At 36.1% G+C, this 15948-nt stretch overlaps 9 protein-coding genes across 9 annotated transcripts; 5 read left to right on the forward strand and 4 right to left on the reverse strand.

Annotated features, from left to right (window-relative positions):
• Positions 1-588: 588 nt before the first annotated feature.
• On the forward strand, positions 589-1559 carry EV154DRAFT_492081 (ubiquitin conjugating enzyme 1). The gene is made up of 6 exons (XM_051599636.1): positions 589-753; positions 815-862; positions 928-959; positions 1047-1121; positions 1181-1195; positions 1254-1559. Exons 1-6 carry the CDS (start codon positions 651-653, stop codon positions 1476-1478), a joined length of 498 nt encoding a protein of 165 aa, XP_051462804.1. The 5' UTR covers positions 589-650; the 3' UTR covers positions 1479-1559.
• A 20-nt stretch (positions 1560-1579) lies between these two features.
• Positions 1580-2300, reverse strand: EV154DRAFT_492084 (uncharacterized protein). Its single transcript, XM_051599637.1, has 2 exons — positions 1751-2300; positions 1580-1683 (listed from the first exon to the last, which is right to left on the reverse strand). The coding sequence occupies exons 1-2, from the start codon at positions 2227-2229 to the stop codon at positions 1656-1658; spliced, it is 507 nt and encodes a 168-aa protein (XP_051462805.1). The 5' UTR covers positions 2230-2300; the 3' UTR covers positions 1580-1655.
• Positions 2301-3511: 1211 nt separating this feature from the next.
• On the forward strand, positions 3512-5234 carry EV154DRAFT_411504 (uncharacterized protein; the record flags this gene model as incomplete). The annotated part of the gene is made up of 4 exons (XM_051595462.1): positions 3512-4492; positions 4558-4772; positions 4830-4978; positions 5029-5234. The coding sequence occupies 4 exons, from the start codon at positions 3512-3514 to the stop codon at positions 5232-5234; spliced, it is 1551 nt and encodes a 516-aa protein (XP_051462806.1).
• Positions 5143-6319, reverse strand: EV154DRAFT_236964 (Sedlin). Its single transcript, XM_051594532.1, has 5 exons — positions 5850-6319; positions 5690-5778; positions 5567-5628; positions 5434-5519; positions 5143-5350 (listed from the first exon to the last, which is right to left on the reverse strand). Exons 1-5 carry the CDS (start codon positions 5952-5954, stop codon positions 5258-5260), a joined length of 435 nt encoding a protein of 144 aa, XP_051462807.1. The 5' UTR covers positions 5955-6319; the 3' UTR covers positions 5143-5257.
• Positions 6065-7320, forward strand: EV154DRAFT_492088 (calponin homology domain-containing protein). The gene is made up of 6 exons (XM_051599638.1): positions 6065-6211; positions 6284-6319; positions 6377-6473; positions 6544-6553; positions 6613-6853; positions 6924-7320. The coding sequence occupies exons 1-6, from the start codon at positions 6127-6129 to the stop codon at positions 7277-7279; spliced, it is 825 nt and encodes a 274-aa protein (XP_051462808.1). The 5' UTR covers positions 6065-6126; the 3' UTR covers positions 7280-7320.
• Positions 7321-8200, reverse strand: EV154DRAFT_434896 (PAC2 family-domain-containing protein; the record flags this gene model as incomplete). Its single annotated transcript, XM_051596774.1, has 3 exons — positions 8111-8200; positions 7889-8048; positions 7321-7823 (listed from the first exon to the last, which is right to left on the reverse strand). Exons 1-3 carry the CDS (start codon positions 8171-8173, stop codon positions 7321-7323), a joined length of 726 nt encoding a protein of 241 aa, XP_051462809.1. The 5' UTR covers positions 8174-8200.
• A 4-nt stretch (positions 8201-8204) lies between these two features.
• EV154DRAFT_492097 (uncharacterized protein) lies at positions 8205-9572 on the reverse strand. Its single transcript, XM_051599639.1, has 8 exons — positions 9531-9572; positions 9308-9458; positions 9130-9232; positions 8925-9050; positions 8742-8838; positions 8546-8677; positions 8410-8457; positions 8205-8346 (listed from the first exon to the last, which is right to left on the reverse strand). The coding sequence occupies exons 1-8, from the start codon at positions 9543-9545 to the stop codon at positions 8299-8301; spliced, it is 720 nt and encodes a 239-aa protein (XP_051462810.1). The 5' UTR covers positions 9546-9572; the 3' UTR covers positions 8205-8298.
• Positions 9573-10067: 495 nt separating this feature from the next.
• On the forward strand, positions 10068-10616 carry EV154DRAFT_411623 (uncharacterized protein; the record flags this gene model as incomplete). The annotated part of the gene is made up of 2 exons (XM_051595466.1): positions 10068-10293; positions 10354-10616. The coding sequence occupies 2 exons, from the start codon at positions 10068-10070 to the stop codon at positions 10614-10616; spliced, it is 489 nt and encodes a 162-aa protein (XP_051462811.1).
• A 3309-nt stretch (positions 10617-13925) lies between these two features.
• EV154DRAFT_492109 (Bromodomain-containing protein) lies at positions 13926-15841 on the forward strand. Its single transcript, XM_051599640.1, has 4 exons — positions 13926-14005; positions 14062-15349; positions 15417-15624; positions 15685-15841. The coding sequence occupies exons 1-4, from the start codon at positions 13977-13979 to the stop codon at positions 15747-15749; spliced, it is 1590 nt and encodes a 529-aa protein (XP_051462812.1). The 5' UTR covers positions 13926-13976; the 3' UTR covers positions 15750-15841.
• The last annotated feature ends 107 nt before the right edge of the window (positions 15842-15948 follow it).

Raw genomic sequence — 15948 nt, forward strand, 5'->3', positions numbered from 1 at the left:
TTTTAGCAGCCTTGACAAATGTGGATATTTTGATTGATGAAACATATATTGGACCCGAGATGAAGGATTTCATGAAGAATTATGGACTCAGCGAAGCAGATCAATCTAAATACAAGTTTTTGGCCAATAAGAAGGTTTTCCGTGAAGATGGCATCATGACGGAATCTGGTGGATATGATTGGTTTGAGGCCCCCGTGGCTATGGCAGATGCTTTATTGGAGGACATGATTAATGTTGTGAACAAGGATGCACCTTCCTCTCAATTCAACCGTAACTGGCTTCGTAATATTGCTACTACAGAATCCATCAAGTATACTACCGTGAACAACTGTACCTGGACCGAGAACGCACCTAGACCTGATATGGCCACTGAGTTTAACGGAGGTGCTTTCACTTTAGCTGATGATTCATCTTCCAGTGCTGCTACCATCACTCGTACAAATATCATGGCCATTGTTGTGTCTATTGCTTCTTTCATCTACCTCGCTTAAAAATCTAATATATCATCACCCCCACCCTTTAATTTATTAAAATAACCATTAATGTGACTTTTTTTTTCATCACTTCTCTTATAATCCATTGCTGCCGCGTATTCATTTTCTTTCCAGTTTGTAAAAAAAAAATCCACATTCATCGATATAAACACCATCATGCCACCCAACATGCACAAACGAATTTTGAATGAAATCGCCGAAGCCAATAACGACAAGAGTGCGGAAACTGTTGTGTATGTTCCTCATGAGGGAGACATTTGTAAGGAGTTTTAAGTTGTTATTACATTACAACTGTATCTATTAAAACAAGAGAAATTTAGATAAAATGCTTGGATCTATTCAAGGTCCCCGGGAAACACCTTATGAAGGTAAATGAAAGAATTTGCCATGTTTCACACCATGGTGTTTCTAAACAAAAGTTTTATTCGTGTAGGAGGGACTTTCTTACTTGATATCAAATTACATGTAAGCGATAAATATAGATATATTTATAAATAGAGAGAGAGAGAGATACATGAATCTATGTAACTCATCTTGATGGAGAAAAAATAGGATAATCATCCCTTTGCACCTCCCGAGATCAAGTTTATTACAAAGGTCTACCATCCCAACGTCAGCTCACAAACCGTAAGTGGTGGTATCATTTTGCAAATACTCCAACTAATCCTATTTTGTAAATCCCGTAGGGTGCCATCTGTTTAGTAAATTACAAATAACAGGCACATCATGGAATATGTCACTGACAACTGTATTAAATAGGATGTATTGAAGAGTAACTGGTCTCCAGCCATGACACTGAGACTTTGCTTGATTTCAATCCAATCTTTATTAGATGCACCTGATGCATCATCACCTCAGGATTTTCAGGTAGCTAAAGTGTACACATCCAACAAACAACAGTTCATTAGGGAAGCAAAGACATGGACTAGAGTTCATGCTAATGTCAGCCTCGATGCATACATTAGCTCTCACTATGAGTTATAAGAGAATTTTACTAATATCCAGCCTTTTTTAAATGCATCAATAAAATCACACACACGGAAGTTTAAAAAACAAAAACAAAAAAAATCTGCAGTACAAAGTTATAAAGGAAATGAAAGGATATCATTTATTCTTTTCATACTTGATGAGACAAGCATACATCACATTGGATGGGTTTGTTTAGACAACTCTGCGCCTCTTTGCGTGTCTGTTAGTAGTGTTTGTTAGTTCTTTTTCAATTGGGTACATGCGTAGCAGTAAAGTTAGCTTTTTACCTTTTGATAGACAGGGACTCGAGTAAGAGTGACTTCAACTTGACCTCATTATTCAATTGAATCAAGGAAACATACTCGAGGTTCTTTGTAAATTTCGATTCCTCCAATGCTAACCAATAAGCCAACACTTTTGAACGTTCAAGGATTTCAAACTCATTATCAATCACGGTTCGTGCCCACTGTACCATTTTTTCCTGCAAGGAGCCTTCTTTAGCGTTAGGGAAACAAGTTTTCATGGCTTGCATAGTGCGTTTAAAGTGTCGATCAAATACACTCTTCTTTTCGATCTCTTGAGATTGGATGTATGCAACAAAGTCAACTTCTGTGTCACTAGCCAGTGCCTGACGAAGTACACTCAATTCTTTAAAATCTTTGAACAGCATCTCTCTCTCTCTCTTTATTTTGTTTGGTGTGTGAAAAAAAAAAAAAAGAAGGAAGAAATAGATCAGACGCCCATCTACATTATAAATATCTGACATCAAATATCTGGCGTTTCGATTTCACATGATGCAGATCTGATACATTTGATCAAAAAAAAAACTTAAAACACGAAAAAACACCTTTAACGCGTAGAATAGCATATTTTGTGTGTTCCTGAATTAAAACTCCATCTGATGACGTAACTTTATTTTTTTTCTTGATTTCAAACAGCTTTTTTTTTTTTTTGTCCCTCTCTGTTTCTTTTTTTTTTTTCAACGCATAATACATTTCTCTACAAACTGTACATATATAAAGAAAAATAGAGATATATAGAAAAGAAAAAGCCATGTCCAGCCACTTACCAGCTTCGATTGGAGAATTGTTCCCTCAACTTGCGGTCATGACCGACACCGAAAAGATTTTGAAAGTGGCTCGTCATATGCCATGTGATCACTGTCAAGAGTGTCAAGGTTGGCGACCTGATTTATCCGTCGAGTTTTCTGTAGATACCTGTATTTGTGGTCATGAACCCGAACATCACGTCGATCGAAAGCAAGACTTTACTAGACGTTTGAAAGTCGCTTTACGTATCGATGAATTATTAATGGTAAACCTCTCTTTCTCTCTCTTTCTCTCTTGTTCTTTCTCACATTTTTAACTTTAGGAAAAAGGCAAATTAGACGACTATGATTATATGGATGATGATATATCTTCCTTGAAAAAGTAAAGTAAATACTTTTGCATGATTTCGTGTTTTTTTTTTTAAAAAAAAAACAAAACAAAAACTCACCTGTTTCTTATAGACAGATTGTGTATAATTCAACTCGAGATCAACCCACAGATTTTCTTTCGGAAGCATCTTCTCCTTCCTCTATGGAAGATAGAAACCTGAAGAGACTTCGAGATTTTACAGATGAGGAAGACGAGGAAGAAGAACCGAAACGCTTCAAATCCGATGATGAATCCGACCAAGAAAAGCAAAAGGAGGATTCCGATGACGATTCTGAAGAAGAGGACGAGGATGAAGACGACGATGACTCGGATGACGACGACGAGGAAGAGGAAGAGGAAGACGAGGACGAGGATGATGAGGAGGAAGAGGAATTCGAAGATGCCGAAGAGGAATTGAACGTCTCAAAGATACCTGGCACGGACCTTCCTTCGCTACCCACCGTCGAATCAGAATCACATAGAGATGATTACACTTCCAGTAAAAGTCAGTATGAAGATCAATATACACATGATGAAAAACAGGACACCTATGATCATGACTATACAAAAGAGAATTACGATGAGGAGTTTGAACAACATTCGTACGAAATAAAGGATTACGATTATGAAATGCAGGATATCAATCCATCCACTAAAAAACCACCACCACCACTGTCATCACAACCCTCATCATCACCACCGCCACCACCATCACAACAACAACAACAACAACAATCGCCGTCGTCGTCGTCGCCACCACCACTACCATCGTCATCACCACGACAACCACCACCACCAACAGTGACAGTGACAGAAGCGGTAGTAGAGGTACGGGATGACGGTAAAGATACAGAGGCCCACGATGGCGAAGAAGATGAAGAGGAGGATGACGAGGATGACGAAGAAGACGAAGAAGAATACGAAACGGCACTTGTGAACGAAGCAGAACGACAGTTATTAAACCGAGCGATTCCCAAGATCAAGAGCGAGACAGAGGAAGGTGAGCGATTACTGAATGAAGAAGCGCTAAAAGTCAATGGAGCAATTGATGCCAAAGAAGGCATTCTTGATTCCTTTGGTCGTGTGAAAATCCTCGCAGGATTCAAACCCGAGAAAAAGGAGAGTCCGGCCATGATTGAGGAAAGAACGGGTTTGATTCAAGTTCGCGTGGTAGAAAACGATGGAAGTCGAGAAAGTATGATTCTATTGACTGGATTAAAGAACATTTTTCAAAAACAATTACCAAAAATGCCAAAGGAGTATATTGCAAGGCTGGTCTATGATCGTAACCATAAAAGTATGGCCCTCATTCGAAATCCAATGAAGGTCATTGGTGGCATTTGTTATAGACCCTTTGACCCACAAGAGTTTGCTGAAATCGTGTTTTGTGCAATTGCTTCTACCGAACAAGTGAAAGGTTATGGTTCCTTCCTAATGAACCATCTCAAGGATTACGTGTCCACTCATACCAACATGAAGCATTACTTGACCTATGCCGATAATTATGCTACGGGATATTTTAAAAAGCAGGGCTTCACCACAGATATCACATTGGATAAAAGGAAATGGGTAGGTTATATCAAGGATTACGAAGGTGGAACCATTATGCAGGTATGTGTGTGCGTTTTTTTTTTTATTCATCTATACTTTAAATGATAACCCTTAAAAGAGAATAGTGCACAACCGTTCCCAAAGTCAAATACCTTCATGTGCACGATATTCTATCTGTGCAGCGTAAGGCAGTTTATGAAAAGATGAAGGAGTATTCTACCTCCCATATTGTATACCCAGGCTTAAAAATGCCAGTCAATGAACACGGCAAACGAGCCATTGATCCATTCGACGCACCGGGAGTCAGAGAATCCGGCTGGACACCCGAGATGGATGCCCTGTAAGCTCTCTTGTGAGGAATGAGCGAATATAGAATACTGACCTATTCATTTTCTAGATCAAATCGACCTCGTCATCCACCTCATTATAACCAAATGCGCCATCTAGTGAGTGAGTTGAGAGCGCATGCTCATTCATGGCCGTTTCATGAAGCGGTGAACGCGGATGAAGTGACGGATTACTACGATGTGATCAAGTCGCCCATGGGTAAGACATGTTTCTATGGCAAGCGTATGTGTACTAAAACTTTTATTTAGACTTGACGACGTTGGATCAAAATGTGGAAACGGATGTGTATCAAACGATGGATGATTTTATACGAGATGTCCAAAAGATTTTTGATAATTGTCGAGTCTATAATGCCGAAGCTACCAATTATGCTCGTTGTGCAAATCGACTGGAAAGATATTTCAAAGAACGACTTCGTGTATGGACAAATGGAGATGAAAAGGAAGACTCGTAACTCTCTCTCTCTTTTTTTTTTTATTAAAGATAACGTCTTGCTATAAGTTTAATTCGATTATCAAAGGTGGGTGTGGTAATGGTGGAATTCTTTTCATAAAATGGGTTCATCAAGACCTACCAAAAAAATATATAAAAAAAAAGTGGTTTTAAGAACAATAATAAAAAGAGTCGTCATGATATATATCTCTTTTTTTTACCTTGATGTACAGTTCATATACTTCGGTGAAAAATGCCTTTATGCTATCCTCAGATTTCTGATCATGCAACAGCATGAATTTCACACCTTTTATATGTTAGTACATGTCATTTACACGCTAAATATAAACTTACTGCCTGCTGTGACAAAACAAGATACATAAAACTCGTTAAATCTATCAATTGATTTAAGGTACCTATTATTTACAATAAAAATATATAAGCGGGGGAAAACTCATCTAGCTTGAGTTTACAAACATGGCTTGTGTATTCCACTGGTATTCCTCGACAACATCGAGAGCGGCATGGATAATGAATTGGTTTAAATGTTTATGATCATCTCTTTGCTACAAGTAAAAAAAAAAAAAATGGTTAAAAAACTGAGGCAGTGTTTCATTCACTCCTAATGTTCTCTTACTCTGTTGGAATCGATAAATGCTGAAGAACGTGATGAGGGTACAATTTCTGTCTCGTATATTGGGTTATCTGTAGCTCCCACAATGGCAAAATAATAGTTGGACATGATAAACTACAAGGAAAAGCACTCTCAAGAGATTTAAATGAAAAGTAAAAGGGGCGTAGCGGGTATTGAACCCTTCAGCGAATGACATCACAGTAAAATCGAGTGCCCTTTTTTTTTTTTTTTTTTTTCTTCTCTCTTTCATCCTTTTTATCCAATCTAACAAAGAGTCAAGATGGGAGAATCCAGAACAGAATTATTGGCTTGGGTGAACGACTTGTTACAGTTAAACTATACCAAAGTAGAGCAGACAGGCACAGGTACGGCAAAATTCTTGTTTTTGTAAGTCCACTTCAAAAAAAAAAAAGGTACTGATATGAAAGATGAAATAGGTGCTGCTTATTGTCAAATTATGGATTCAGTGTTTAGTAAGTTAAATCTAGAAAAAAAAATTGATAGTAAGGATACTTATAATTTGCGGATAGATGATGTGCATATGACCAAAGTTAAATTTGACACTAAACATGAATACGAATACGTTGCAAACTATAAAGTGCTTCAACATACATTTGATAAACACAAGTAAGTAGAATCGCACTACGCGTCATTCCTTTTTTTTTTTTTGGCTAAATAGTAGATGATCTCTTTTTAGGATCGACAAGGTATACATGATAATCTCTCTTTTTTTTCATGCTTTATTTATCACATGCAAAATACACAGATCATTCCAGTTGATAAGTTGATGAAGTGCAAGTTTCAAGATAACCTTGAATTTATGCAATGGGTAAAAAGATACTGGGATCAGAATTTTCCAGGAGGTGCTTATGATGCTGTTCACCGTAGAAAAGGCGGTGCTGCTACTAATGGTGGCGGTAACGGTGCACATGGTAAGAGTCCAGCAGCAGCGCGTGCAGCAGTAGGTGCAATGTCACGTAAACCAATGAACACCACGAATACTGCAGGTAAAGATAGGACAGCCAAAATAGATGGGAGCAGTCTTATTCTAAAGAAATAACATTTTTTTTTTTTTAGGTCGTAGTGCTAGTCGTACAGCTGTTACTGCAACAGGTCGTGCATCGAGTGCCAAATCTTCAGCTGCTGGCACAGATGCTCAATCAGCATCCGTCATTAGTGATTTAAACAAACAAATTACAGAGTTAAAGGTCACGGTCGATGGTCTTGAAAAGGAACGAGACTTTTATTTTGGAAAGTTGCGAGAAATCGAAATTTTGGTTCAGGAACAATTAGAATTAACAGATCAAGATAACGAAGATACAAACTGTATCAAGGATATTCAAGCTATTCTTTATAGAACTGAAGAAGGCTTTGAAGTGCCTCCAGAAGGTGAAGATTTGGGTGAAGAACAATATGACGACGAAACTTTTTAATTCATCATAATAAACCCTTTTTTTTATTATTATCATTATTATTATTGGTATAATTCTGCATTAAATGGTGTGCCAAATAAGAATTCCCAACTCTTGGGGGGTGTCCATCCTTTCAGTTCTGTATTGATACGTAACAAGGTGTTTACAAAGTTGCCATATTCAATACTATCCTGAACATTATCTCCTTCTAAAGCAAACATAATCACCATTGTTGTAGCTTCAACACGGCCCGAGATGGACTTGTACAATGCACTGGCTAAACCAGATCCGGGTAAATCCAGCTTATCGCTCTCTTCCAGCTCCAATTGAGGTACACCTATCCTGGCTGCATTCTCCACCTCTTCTCCTTTACCCCACGTACGGAAAGGTGGTCCGTTAATCTGATTATCGATACGACGTGAAGCATCCATACTCGTCAATAAAATCACCTTGCGGAATTGGGCTGAAAATTCTGTGATCTCGTCAATAAAAGCCTGTCTTTTACCTTTTAATGCAGGCGAGCGTTGTTGAATACATGTCCATTGATGATCCTTTGACTGGAACACTTTTTTATTTATTTATTAGAGTTTTTGCATAATTTTTGTTATACATATATATATATATATTTACCTTCCAAGGGAACAGTAACACCTGTTTGTGAGTTATCTTCACGCACACCAGAGACAGGAACCAAGGCGTCGGAGTCAAGGAAACCAATACGCTCAAGCTTAAATGTGTGAATAAGCAAGTCTGACACTAACTGAGGTACATTACCAATAGACACTGTAGGCTGTAAATGCAGATAATGAGTAATCTTTATTTTATATATCTCTCTTTTTTTTTCTTGCTTACCAAGATAAGCGTAGAGTCCTTCAAGAATGAAGGATTGTAATTAGGTACGGGGACAAACGACATGTTTATTTTTTATTAATGTATAAAGTTAAAATGTATGTAGCAGTAGCAAAACATGTAGGAGACACACATTGCGCGTTCGAGAATAACAGTCACAAATAAACAGTCACAAATGATGGCGGGAGGAACTAGAATTTGGCAATCAAGGCAGCTTCTCTTTGTGATTCCAACTCGTGCTTAAATAAGAAGGATTTAATTTTACAAACAGAAAATAAGAAACGATACACAAATGAAATTACCAAGAGAAGTTCAGTTTCCTGTATTTTGATCGAAGCTAATGTCATGTCCTATAAGGTAAAAAAAAGAAAAAAAAAATAAAAGATTAAATTATTTTCACATCACTAAAAAAGGGGAACGGATTTGTCATTTTTTTACGGGTGGCAAAGTTTTAAATGATGCAAGTGAAGTTGATTGCTCCAATAGGATGTTTTCTATGGAATCTGATTTTGAATCTAATTCATATAAATGACTTAATCTTGTACGAATACCCAGATTATTATACTTTTTCTATATTAAAACAAGTGCGTGTTACAAACAAATAAGGTTTTATTCTCTCCCTCCTTTGTGATACCTCAAGAACTAGATATTCAGATTGATCTGTCCCGTTTTGGTTCATCATATGTTTGCTGTTGTTAACATCCCGATTTTCTTTTAACTTTGTCAGAATACTATAAATACATTCATGTTATATTTTTGTATCATCACAAAATAAAAAATAAAAAAAAAATAAAAAAAATTCTTATGTAAAGTATACCTTTCCATTTTTAACAAGTGACCGTCAAATCCCTCTTGCAGACAAGAGTCGATGTGCCGCAGACGTTCTAGTTCCAAATGAGAATCCATTCGGTCCATTGATAATTGGGTAATGGCAGTGTAATAACTATTAAAGAAATTTAAAAGGGAGATATGAGGCCCGCCCAGGAAAGTTTTTTTTTTTTTTTTTTTTTTAATTATCTTACGTGCTCAACTCAGTTTGACCGATCCCAAGGTACTGAGCAATGACTGCAAGAGAATGTAATGCATGATTTCCCTGCAAAGTTAATGAACTAGTGTCAAATTCAACTAGTATTAATTAATAAAAGTAATGAATTTTTTTTTTTTTTTTTTTTTATAATAAAAAAATAAAATGAAATATACCAGCAGTAGCATTGATAATTATATTTTCTACTAGTTCAGTTGAATTGAAATTAAGATTTTTAAGGTTCTCCAGTATGTGATAATTTTTATCCGTGTGGTCAAAGGAGGGTATTTCCCTGTCTTTGTAGAGAGTTGCTAACCAAGCATGAATCTAGCAAAAAAAAAAAAAATTTGTCAGTTAGTGGGGGAGACTAGCATAAAAAGAAGACATGTAAGAAATTACGTATGACCAATTCATTATTGATAGTTTGTGTTTTCAAAAGGGAAAAAAGTCAAAAAAGAAATGAAAATTGATATTTGTGTGACCGGAAGCCTTATATAAAAAAAGAACGTGTAGACTCAATTTTTTGGATTGGATGAAAAAATGTGGCGTGAGCTTTTTTCAACGTGGAATTAAAAAAAAAAAAAAAAATTAAAAAATCAAGGTGTGACAAGAGTCAAGCTTCTAAAAGGCAATTTTCTAAACATAAGAAGAGCCCCATCGCGCTTTTATTTTATTTTTGCAGCCAAAAAAAAAAAAGCTTAAACATCCTTGTCACGAGCTTAGTACATGTTTAAAAAAGACCCGTTTTTTGTATCACAAAACGAAATCGGACAATTAAAAGAATTAAAAAATACCCAATTGACATGGTCATCCCAAAAAGTTGGCTCGAGCGATACTAAATAAAAAGGGTTACTTTTTTTCTAATTATTTATTTCTTTCCCTTTTCTTCCTACACTACTTATATATAAATAAAAAAAAAAAATCACATACATAATCATGTTATCAGTAACAAACATGTTGAATTACAAACAACAACACTACAAAAGACCAGCTGTACTGGATATTAGCAACCTCTTAAATACCCCATACCAACCCAAAAGCCCTTCTCTCTCACCCTCATTAACATCATCACCAGCAAGCATAAATTCCTTCACAAGTTACCCGTTTCCAACGCAACAGGCTGAATGGCAAGATGCTAAACACAGATCACACACACCCATCAGTATGGACAATGAAGACATTGATATGTTGGAAGAAGAAACTGAAGAAGATGATGACGAAGATGATGATGATGAATCCTCAGCTGCTATCAAAGCAAAACGCAGAAGAGCCAATGCCAAACAACTCGAAGTCCTAAATAGAGTGTTTGATCGTACATTCTTTCCGTCCACTCAGATGAGAGCTGAGCTTGGCAGACAATTAGGCATGAGCCCAAGAACTGTCCAGATCTGGTTCCAGAACCGTAGACAAGCAATGCGTACAAGAGAACGTCAAAGACTAATTAGGCTTCGCAATAATGACTCTAAGCAAACCACTACTGAGTAATGGGTTTTAAACACAAGAAAAAAAATTTTTTTTTTTTTTTTTAATTCATTATACACTTTCTCCCTTATTCTGTACATCTCTTATATAACCCTCTTTTAGTAATCACATTTAATAAAATTCATCAAAAAACTGGTTTTTTTTGATTGATTGTACCTTTTATTCTATTTTCTAACACAACACATTTTTTCATTACACAATAATAATTAACCCGGTGTTGATGAAAGGGCGGTATTTTTTTTTATTATTATTATTATTAAATTGGGGGGTACCGTGTCACCATCCAAACAGAAGCTTTTAAATGTCTCTCTCCCCCCCAAAGATCCTCTCGTTTTAACTCGGACTTTCGGCCTGTCTATTTTCAAATTTAGTAAAACTTTATAAATGTAGACCGGATAAAAGTTTGACACAATCTTTTTTTATAAGTGCGCGCGCGCCTTTACTAAAAGAATTCAAACATGAACCAACATACACATATTCTTCCCCCTCCCTGCCTGTCTTGCCTGTCTGTATCTGCCTGCCTACCTACTTTGCTTAACTTACTTTTTTTTTCTTTTCTTCATTCCTATCTTAATCCCCTTTCTCCTTTTTTTCTTCCTCTTAAATATACATGCCAGGAAAAAAGTCAAATACAAGTTTTTCTGTAAAGAGAAAGCAAATTAATTTCAATTTGTTGGATACACCAATTTCAAATAACAGGTAAAAAAAAAAAAGAAGGCTGTTAACGTAACACAGGTCTAATTTTAGTCCCCTATCCTATAGTTCGTCAAGCTCATTTCATCATCATTTACATGACTGTAAAAAAAAAAAAAAAAAAAAAAAATTACTATTTATTAATTTTACATAACATACCTTTTTTTGATGTTTAGCTAATATCAATAGTATTAATCAAGATATTTATGATCAACTAATCAAGGAGAAGGATGAAAAGATCAACCAATTAAAAGTAAACCACTTTTCCATACCCACAAACAAAACAAGTTTAAATAAATAATCATTTTTAGGATAGAAAGAATTAAGTAATGTCAATGGAGAATTACAAATAACGAGACATGAACATCGTCTCATGGTAAATGAGCAATCTGAATTTGAATCCCGTATCACAGGTTAGTTCCCCACCCACCCCCCAGATTTTGGCTGCATATCAATTTTTTTTTTTTTTTTTTTATTAGAAAAATGTTCCAAAGAGAAACAGGCAGTTGAACTTGAATTAAAAATTCTAAAGGAAACGCATGTCGAAAAAGTCCAGTCTTTATCCTCTAGCCTTAATCAATTGGCAGGTACCGTGGCCTCGTTACGAGATCAACTCAAAAGAAATAATATTAAAGAAGGTAACATACACGGAATCACACGATCTCACACATATATAAAAAAAAAATAACCTGTTTATTATAAATTGGTAGAGGAGAATAATAATGTTGCTGCCCTGTTATTGGCGGAGTCCAATCTCTACAAAAAAGACGCGTCCTTTATTCAAGACGCGTATTATCAGGTAAAAGGTGAGACTCATATCAACCACCCACTTTGGTCAAACATACAGGTATGCACATCTATGTACATCTGGATACCGTTTTTTACCGTTTCTCTCTTTATAGCACAACACATTAGCCATCAAGCACGAAATTGACCACTTTGAAGCATGGAAGTCTATACCCGTAGCAGACCTTGCAAAACTCTTACGTGAAGACCATCAAAAGAATAATTCAGTCAAATCTCTCTTATTTAAAAGATACAAGAAATAGTAATAATACACTTCTATTACAATCTGTTTTTTTAAAACAAAATAAATAAATAAATACTCGGATTCTTTTTAATTGTTTGGATATAGGTGCTAAACCACCGATAAACAGTTTTATCACGTGTGTATTTATTATTTTTATTCAATAAACCATACTGCTATTATACCTGTTGCGCAGTTATTATCTCTTTTATAAGAATAGACATCTACTATATCAAAATAACTACCTCATCCTGACATAAGCTTGTTTATGGGTAATAGTAAAATCCGCTCACTTTATTTTTCTTTTCATCAAAACCAAGCCAAGTTCTCTGAAAAGGTAGTTCAAAACGGACTCCGTTTCTTCAAGCAGTAATACTACAAGTTGACAAGCAACATTTTTTTCTAGATGTGAACAGTTGCGTTATCAGGAGGACACTGGTATTATCACGGCTACGGCTAGTCACTGCTATAGGGTGAGCGCTTGGAGATATAGGCTCCTAGCTTTGGTCTGGGATTAATACAGGTATATTATTTGGTGTACGTTTTGTTCATTTTTATAAACTAAAACATGCATGTAGACCCTCCCAGAAAACGTGTCGTGGAAGTATTTGTCTGAGTACGGTATTTCAAAACGGGATGGGCGACCCGAAGGCCTATTGTTTCTTTGGACAGGGAAGAAGTAGAAAATGTTAATTGAAACGCAAAAAAAAAAAAAGCTTTTCGTCAAGATCAATGCCACCTATGTCATTTAACACGGGCGGCGTTGACCTTGATGTTATTGATTTTCCTTTAGCTTTACCCGCTATCTCAAACAAGGTTGCTTTTTCGTATGAAAGAACAAGTACAAGCGAAGAAAGGTGAATACTGATTGTTGTCAAGCTCAATACGCAATGTTTTATGCACTACTAACAATATTGTCTAACGTAGAGACCTGTCGTCATTGACAGAGCAGATAAAAAGAAAAAGGCTTGACATGGCGTCCACAAACTGATGGATTGCTTACAGGTGTCAAAGGTAGCTTTTTATCCAATCCTCGAATGTTTATTCACTTCTATATGTATTCATAGAGTTTGTGGATGTTGTTCGAAGCGGCCATCAAAGAAAGAAGCTCAAGTAAATATTCCAACAAAAAGGGCAGCATAGAAGGAGGTAATTCGTGGCAAGTTATGACCTTCTGAAAAAGATCCTGAGGAGGACGATTAACATGACATTGGTACATTGTTGTCTACAAATGTTGATTGTGTATTCGCTTCGACATGTAAGACATACAACCATTAATGATATGGATTGCTGTTCCACAGGATAGGATGATTTCCATAAGTAATATAATTCTTCTTTGTGTATTAAACGTCTTTTGAATAAATGTAATGATGGCTGCTCACTGCCCACAATAAGTCATTATGCTTTATCTTCTCTGTACCTTTGAAATCTATTTATACCAATCTGAAATTGAAAAACAAGAAATGTCCACAAAAAAAAAAGGAAAATGAGTCATCCGTGCTCCGGTGGCTTAGTGTGTGATTTAACGCAATCCTCTTTCTCTTTTTTTTTTTTTTTTTTTTTTTTTTTCTCCTTTTTTTTATTATTATCAAATTACACACGACCCCCTCCCCCTTTTTTTTTTTTTATATACATATATATATATGCTTTCATCAAATACATTTTATAATAGGTAAGAAAAGGTGGATACGCGTAAAAATTAGTTTTTATTAAAGTCTAAAGGCGTAGTGAGAACACTTTACCTTCGCCACCCCAACAAATGGTAGAAAAGACCATGAGCCGTGAGCAACAAAAGTATTGTGGAGCAATTATGAGGAACTTAAAGAAACATCGAGACGCCTCACCTTTTTTAAAGGCGGTGGATTACGTAAAATTGAATGTGCCTGATTATCCAAGCATTGTGAAAAAACCAATGGATTTAAATTTGGTAGAAAGTAAATTAAATGGGTCTGAATATGCCAATGTAGAGGAATTTGTGTCTGATGTTAGATTGGTATTTAATAACTGCTTTAAATATAATGGACCCGAAGCCATGATATCAGTCTTGTGTCAAAATGTAGAGTCTGCCTTTGAAAAAGGATTACGTCAAATGCCCACAAATACAACTCAGAGTCATACTAGTGAGCCCTTTTCTCCCATCAGTCCACATCCAATCACCGAGTCCTACACTTTATCGGAAGATTTAGGTAGACCCAAAAGAGAAATACATTGTCCATCCAAAGACTATCCAGAAACATTTACTAGTAAACAAGTGTTATCTCCTGCCAATAAGAATCAAATGAAATATTGCTTTCAGGTATTACGTGAACTCAAAAAGACAAAGTACCGTAACAAAATCTATCCCTTCTTAACTCCAGTCGATCCTGTCGCTCTGAATTTACCAGACTATACATCAATCATCAAGCATCCTATGGATCTTTCTACCATTGAAAATAACTTGCTGAATGACCACTATAAATTACCGGAAGAATTTGCTCAACATGTCCTCCTCATGTTTAATAATTGCTACACCTATAATCCTCCCTCACTCCCCATCTATACCATGGCCAAAGATATGGAAGCCGTCTTTCAACAGAAATGGGATCAACGTCCTACTCATACTCCATCTGCCAAAACTACACAGTCTCCTCCTTCTCATCATCATCATCATCAACATCAACCATCTCCTTCCCAACAACACCAAAAGCAGCAACAAAAGCACAAACAAAAGCATCAACAATTACAAGATGATGAAGTTGTGGATGATCAAATTGCCCAGCTTGAACGTACCATCCAAGACATTACAAAGCAAATACAAACCATGAAAAAACCTCAAAAGAAGCCAGTCAAGAGGGTTGCTAAGCAACCACCACAACCAAAGAGAAGACTCAAAAAAGCTGCACAACAGCAGGATGATTTGTATACTTTTACCTTTGATGAAAAAAAGATTCTCAGTAACGAAATCAATCATTTACCCAGTCATCGTCTCAACGTGGTGGTTGAAATCATCAAAAGCTCAATGCCAGATTTGGGAGTTGTAAGTAGTTGTAGTTGGTATTTTCATATATACTAAGCGGGGCAATTTTTTCTTTCTTTTGAAATAGAATGGACAAAAAGAAATTGAGTTGGACATTGATTCATTGGACAGCCACACATTACATCAATTACATGATTACATTCATCCCGAAAGTCCAAAGGTGAGCAATAAAGGAAAGAGACAACGCATTCATTATTCCGAAAGAGCTGCCGATAAAAAGATCCACCAACTAGAGGCTACTTTAAAAAAGTTTAATTCAAGCAATGCGCATTATGGTCAGTCCAATACTGTATATAACGTACACACACATGTATTTACCTTTGTTTTTATAATAGATTCCTCTTCTTCCTCCAGTGGTTCAGAAGATGATGAGGGCTCTTCTGGTTCTGATTCCGAGTGAAGAACCTTTATATACACACACATATCCCTAATATACATACTTTTTTTTTTTTTTTTTTTTTTTTTTAAAAAAAAAATGCTGTACAATAAATACCTTTTCTTTTCTTTTTTGCCCCTTTACATAAGGGGTGAACATACAAAAAAAAAAAGATCCCCTTGTTCCCCCTCTCAGTGTCTTTTCACTCTTTCTTCACTCTCCT

The sequence above is a fragment of the Mucor mucedo genome (genome assembly GCF_025094135.1).
Source record: "Mucor mucedo strain NRRL 3635 chromosome Unknown EV154scaffold_5, whole genome shotgun sequence".
Lineage (NCBI taxonomy): Eukaryota > Fungi > Mucoromycota > Mucoromycetes > Mucorales > Mucoraceae > Mucor > Mucor mucedo.